Raw genomic sequence first — 6844 nt, 5'->3', positions numbered from 1 at the left:
CGGAAGGGACTGTTAAGGCTCTCAGAAAAAAATCAGAAAAGCCAGAGGCGATGAAAGAAGACAATTGGCAAGAATTGAGGGATCTAGCAAATAGTATGATCTAGTTGTATCTTGCAGATAATTTTCTTCGTGAAGTCATCGGGCTGGCGGATCCAGAGGAAGTCTGGGCAAAAATGGAGAGTAGGTACAAGTCCAAGTCGTTGACAAATCGATTATTTTTAAAGAAACAGTTATATGGCCTTTGATTGTCAGAGGGAGCAAATTTTGACAAGCACCTGGATGAGTTCAACAGGATTTTGACGGAGTTGTCGGCTCTTGATGAGGAGATCAAGGAGGAAGACAAAGCGTTACTCTTGTTGGCATCATTGTCTCAGTCATGTGATCACATTGTGACCACATTACTTTTTGGTAAAGACACTTTGAAACTTGACGATGTTATTATTGCATTGCTAAGGAATGAAACACAGCGGAAAAATAGCGGTGATAGGGAGTTAGATGAAAGTAGTGCCTTGGTTGTAAGGGGTGGTCATAGCAGAGGAAGATCAAATGAGAGAATGGAGGGGTCTAGCAAGTCAAGGGGTCGCTCAAAGTCTACTGGTCGCAAAGTAGCTTGTTACTATTGCAAAGAGGAAGGTCATATAAAGAAAGATTGTCCAAGGCGTAAGGAGGATAGGAAAAGGAAAGACGGGGAGAGTGATAAATCATCTATTGCTGTCTTATGGAGCGATGATGGAGGAGATGATGTCTTTCTGACTTCATCCTCAGGTTTGGATACTTCAGTTTGGATTTTAGACTCTGGGTGTTCTTTTCACATGTGTTTAATCAGGAATCAGTTTGCTACATATCATGCATGTGAATGTGGTATTGTTAAGATGGTAAATAATGTGGAAAGCAGGGTTGTCGAAGTTGAGACTATGCAAATTTGCATGTTTGATGGGATTGCGCGAACTTTGACTGGGGTTAGACATGTGCTAGATCTAAGGAAGAATCTGATTTCATTGAGTACTCTAGATTTAAAGGTTTTAGATGGTCATTTGAAGGTGGAGTTCTCAAGGTTTCAAGGGATCCATGGTTGTGATGCGGGGAAAGATGGTTAGTAAGTTGTACAGGCTTGAAGAGAGTGTTGAAACATGTGGAGCTCCAGTTGACACTTTGGTAAGAGCTATAGGTAGACATAATTTGCAGGTTGTTCAAGCGCAAAACAAGAGCAAATCTGAAAAGAAGCGAGTGACTTTCGCATTGGATTTGGTGAGTAGTAGTGATCTCTTAGAGCCGGCTGTGACAAAAGGAGTGATGGAGCCACGTCACGTCGTATAGAGGTGATGAGCTGTACGGGACACCCCAGGTGTGGTGGGGGATGTGTGCCATGCTAGTTTAGTGATGGCGGTAACAAAAGCATCCCTGGAGGGGATGTTGGCCATGCGGTAAGGTGTGGTGGATACACAGAGACGAGGATTGCAGAGAGACATCATCAACGGTTTTTTCTTTAAAGTGGTTTGCAGAATTCAAGCCAAGGTGGAGATTGTTGGGTTTGGGTGTCTTGTATTATGTGGGTCCATGTAATTATAGTTTTAATTGTATTTGTAATTGAAACAGGGTTTGGGTCAATTACTAGTACTGAGTTAAAATTATAATTATATTGGTTTAGTGTTTTAGGTTTCCCTATATTAGAGAACAAAAAAAAAAAAAAAAAAAAAAAAGCAAAGGGTAATACTTTGTGGGTGTGAGGTTTTCTAAAATAGTGAAACTTCTTTTCTCTCTGGTGGACGTAGACAGGATTTTACTGAACCACGTTAAATCTCTCTTCTATATTTTGCTTTGATTCTTCTTTGTTCGTAGTTGTGCATCCGTTATTCCTAACACCGTGTAAAAACTCTTTTAAATATAAACATATATATATTTACCCGTAGTGATTCTTAATGTAAGTTTTAGAAAAAATGAAAAACAGACAAAATTATACATAAAAAGTCGATTAATTTATAGGCTGAAGCGGCTTTTTAGAAAAATCCTCGGAAAAATGTTTTTTTAGGTACAAGATTTAAGAATTTTAATAATAAAAAATTACAATCAATAGCTTGGGTGATTGTGAGCATCTTCTACATGAAAAATATGGAACTTTAGAACTTGACTCAAAGCATAGCTGCAGTGGTTTCAATCTTTTATTTATTTTGATTTTTTTAAAGAAGAGTGATATTGGAAAATTTTCAAATTATAGTACGCTGACTCATCATTTAACCTTGTTATTCTAATAGCAGAGGTATGGTTGTTATATAATCCAAACACAAAGGATGTAAACATAATAAAATAAGTTATAGGGGTATAAACATAATTGTTTGCAAACACAGGAGATGTAAATGTGATTTGCTTAATACAATATTGGGTTTTAATTAAAGAAGAATTGTGATTTAGGTGTTTAATTTGTTCACCTAGCTAGGACAACCCTCTTAATTTCGAGCTAGAGGGAATGGCTATGTTCCTTTACATGTAGGGATGTAAACATATTGGATTCAAATCAAATAGTGAAAATACCATATCTACGTCTTATTATATTCGGATGAATTTGGATAAATAACCTATCGGTTTTCAGACAAAGTTGAATTCGGATGATGGTCGGATAGCAGTTTTCTTAAGTAGATTATTCTAAATAGGTATGAATACAGATTGAATACAAGTTTTCTACTACTTGTTGATATTTTTATCATTTTATTTGTGAGGGCTAAGTATGAAATTTACGAATTTAGTAATTTTGGTAATTATTTTAGTAGAAAATTCAGAAAAATAATCACATATCTCAAGTAAAAAATTTATAAATATAAGAAAAATAAATACAAATAAGTAACTTAATCGGATAATTTTATTGGACAAATAATAAGTGGTAGGAAAGTGGTATTACCATCTGCATTCAATTAGTAATCGGACGGATTTAGATACCCCTAAAACAAAACGAAATGGCCGATTAGAATAAGCTTAATAGTATGAAGTGATGTTATGATTTTAGTCTTCATATAGAACCACTTGTGCGTGTGAGTGATAATTAAGCTCTAGCACAAAAATAACCAAAATCTAATTTCCGCCGTTATCTATATGGGGGTAGATGTTGAGCCCAAGCTCCCAGGCCTAGCCCAACAGGTAATGGGCCGGTGCAAGAGTCCATTTAAAGCTTAAGCCCTTGGACACTAAAATCAACGTCTTCTCCTCATTTGTCCTCTGCAACCAAGGTAAGTATCGGTATCGAGTATCGTATCGATCATGTGATTTTAAGAGATGTATCTTCCTGTATCGAGTATTGTATCGCTGTAGCTAATGTATTTTAGTGTAATTCAATGGAGAGACGTATCGAGATGTATCGTATTGGTTGGGTCAAATATGGATACGTATCGGTTAGTATCGCATGGTATCGTAGGATACTTTAAACCTTGACTGCAACGCTACAAAATCCCTGTCTCTCGTTCTGGCCCCGAACCCTTCCCCCCGTTGGAAGGTCAGATGAATCGTGTTTGCTCAAGAATGTACAAGTTCCACTCGCAGTCCAGAGCTTTTAGGATCCTGTTCTACTCAACAGAAACCCTTAATCCCTATACTTCAAGGTCTACTTCAGCCGAAAGGCTGTTCAAGAGGATTTCTCCGGTGGGAGTGGGAGATTTTAATGCTTCAATAGTTCCATTTCTCGATCAATGGATTGAAGAAGGAGAAGCTGTCAGCAAAAGAGAACTTCAATCGATGATTAAGAGCCTGAGAGAATACAGACGATACAACCATGCTCTCCAGGTACTACTTTCTGCTTCTTGTTTCCATAGTTATTTTCTGTATTTTTCCCCCATTTTTTCACTCAATCAAGTCGCAGCTTTAGGGTTTGTTTTGCAATGGGTACAATTTCTGATCAGTTCTAGCATTGTCTTCTCTGTATTAAATATTCATTTGGATTTCAGCATGGAACTAATCAGTCATGTCTTCTTTTAAATCTTCTTTTTACCCTGAAAATGGAAATAGTGAAGCTGAAGCAGGTAAAAATTTAAAACCAGCCTGATGGAATAAAACCCACGATGAACATTATTACCCATATGTATTATTGGCTATGCATATGGAGGCAGTCACCATAATAATGCTTCAGGTTAACATGCATGGCTTTGTGGCTGAAGCACCCCTCTTTTCCTTTCTGCAGCAACCCACTTTTCAGGTAGAAGACAAGTTAATTATTGAAATTATTAAGTATTAGCTCCTCAGCTGCTTCACGATGTAGGTTTTCACATTTATTTCCCCTTCAGATTGTAGGAGAACATTTTATTCTTAATACAGAATTTTGCAGCCAAACTTGTATTGACTCCACATTCCCTGATTAATTCCTTGGTAGTTTCTGATTGGACATACCATTTTGTTCCGTTACTCGTAAGTATTCAATGTCAACGAAAGATATGTGGTAAAAGATCATCTTGCAGCTACTTTTATATGCTTAATTCACTCAGTTATGATAATAATAAATACTAAGAATTCCCTGAAATCTTTATATCACCTAACGTTGTTTCTAGCTCATCTTTTAGGTGTCTCAGTGGATGAGCAATCGTAGGTACTTGGACCTATCAACATCTGACATTGCTGTTAGGCTGGATTTGATTGCAAGAGTTCATGGCGTAGAAAAAGCGGAAGAGTATTTTAATAACATTCCAAAACATTTAAGAATCTCCTCAACATATGGTGCTCTTCTGAACTGCTACACATATCATAAATCCGTGGAGAAAGCAGAGGCTCACATGCAGAATATGAGGGAGTTGGGGTTTGCAATGTCTTCAACATCTTACAATGTATTGATGAATCTATACCATCAATTGAGACAGCAGGAAAAGCTAAATTTCCTGTTTCAAGAAATGGAACAAAAGGGCATCCTTCCAGACAAGTATACGATCAGCATCTTGCTAGGTTCATTTGTAGCCACTCATGACATTGAAGGAATGGAGAAAATTCTAGAGAGGATGGAAGCAGATCCTAAGGTAACTATGGATTGGAATGCTTATGGTATTGCTGCAAATGGGTACATAAAAGCTGGGTTTATAGACAAGGCATTGAAAATGCTGAAGAAATCAGAGGAAGTGGTAACTGGTAAAAAACGTAGGCCTGCAGTTAATTTCTTCCTCACTCTGTACGCTAAAATAGGAAAGAAGGATGAAGTGTATCGAATATGGAATCAACATAAAACATCAGAAAAGGTCAATAACTCAACATTCTTGTCCATGATTGATTCACTGCTGAAGTTGGATGACATTGAAGGTGCCGAGAAGATCATAGCAGAGTGGGAATCTAGTGGTACTGCGAATGATTTCCGTGTTCCAAACTTGTTACTGGCTGCATACTGCAAGAGATGTCTTTGGGGGAAGGCCGAAGACTTTATAAATAAGGCGACGGAGAAGGAGAAGAAACCTCACCCAAGTACATGGGACTGTTTGGCAACTGGCTATCTTCTGGATAATCAGATGCCAAAAGCATTGGAGACAATGGAAAAGGCAATCATGGCAAGTAAACCAGGGTGGAAGCCAAATTGTTCCACATTGGTTGCTTGCCTGGAATATTTGAAAGCACAAGGAAATACAAAAGGGGCAGAGGATTTCATTGGGTTACTTAGGACCCAAGGTACCTTACCCTCCAATGTTTGTGATGAGTTGCAGAAATATGTTGACGATGGACAACTGGAATCCGACAAACTTCATCTGATCATAAAGGGATCTTTTGGAGATAATGAAGGCAGGGAATCCCCAAAATGATGTTGCAAAGTTGCAGCTGATGTATGACGTAAGGTATCTTAGAGCTCAATATTGACCAATGGTTATGATGCCACCACTTCGACTGCCACCAATTGACCTTTGATAGAATTTACAAATTGTTAGAAAGATGTAAATTGAAGCATGAAGGAGACCAATGAGGAGGGAGGGAGGGCAAGTTGCTGTTCATATGGACAGTGCGTGCAAAACTGCTTATCTGCATTGACTGCTAGATTTAGTGGTTTTGGTTTTTGCTTCTTTCTTTTTTTATTTTAATTATTTTATTTGTTTTCCTTCTATTCTTAGACATTCATTTCTGTTATGAAAGTTGTTCAAGATTGATTTGGTTTCCTCTATAATTCAGGTGTTTCTTGGTTACTGTGATTCATTCACTGTTGAATTAAGCACAAGTATTGAATGGCTCTCTTCTGACGAAGGGGTCACATAGAGATACTTCCCTCTGGTTAGAAAAGATGGACCTCTTAGTTCAAGTGGTAATGTCTTATTAAGCTAAGTCGGGGTCTTGCTGGTTAGTTATTTCATTGTATCTGGGTCTTTGTTCCATTCTTCTTGTAGTTTTTGCTTCTCATATGGTTATGCTTGTTTGGGTTACTGTACATATCTTTGTTGCTCTGTATCTTAATGAAATTAATTAAGTTTGTCAAATAAAAAAATTACAAATCTAAGTGCCTCTTAGTACTTTGTTAGCATGTAGTTCACATCAAAGGACAAAAATTATTTAGGAAATTAATATCTCAGAGTCTTGTTTCATTATCTCAGGAATGTTTATTGTCCTTAGTCAGTGAGAATTTTGTTTTCTTTCTGTTTTCTCCAAATATGTGAATTTTTTTTTTTTTTACTCTCTTCTGGTTTGTTACCAAAGATGCTGTGAGAAGCCCCAATTGTCAAAGGTGTATATACACATAGGGGCCACAGGGGATCATCCCCTAAGTGCACATGAACATGGAAAGGGCTGAATCACCTATGCCTATGTGGAAAGGGACAACATTATGGCCTACGTGTAAAGTGGAAGTTAGGTTTTGGGTTTTGGAATAAGAATTGGAGGGAGGGAAATGAAAGTAAGAAATTGGTGA

At 37.5% G+C, this 6844-nt stretch overlaps 1 protein-coding gene across 1 annotated transcript; it reads left to right on the top strand.

The window, feature by feature from the left end:
- The first annotated feature begins 3437 nt into the window (after positions 1–3437).
- On the top strand, positions 3438–6005 carry LOC149004676 (pentatricopeptide repeat-containing protein At2g20710, mitochondrial-like). Its single transcript, XM_089168602.1, has 2 exons — positions 3438–3768; positions 4539–6005. The coding sequence occupies exons 1-2, from the start codon at positions 3487–3489 to the stop codon at positions 5751–5753; spliced, it is 1497 nt and encodes a 498-aa protein (XP_089024728.1). The 5' UTR covers positions 3438–3486; the 3' UTR covers positions 5754–6005.
- Positions 6006–6844: the final 839 nt, after the last annotated feature.

This window comes from Hakea prostrata, chromosome 9, assembly GCF_041222555.1.
Source record: "Hakea prostrata isolate BN-2017 chromosome 9, UWA_Hpros_2, whole genome shotgun sequence".
Lineage (NCBI taxonomy): Eukaryota > Viridiplantae > Streptophyta > Magnoliopsida > Proteales > Proteaceae > Hakea > Hakea prostrata.
The sequence above is the reverse complement of the archived record's forward strand: the minus strand, read 5'-3'. Positions and strand labels throughout refer to the sequence as shown.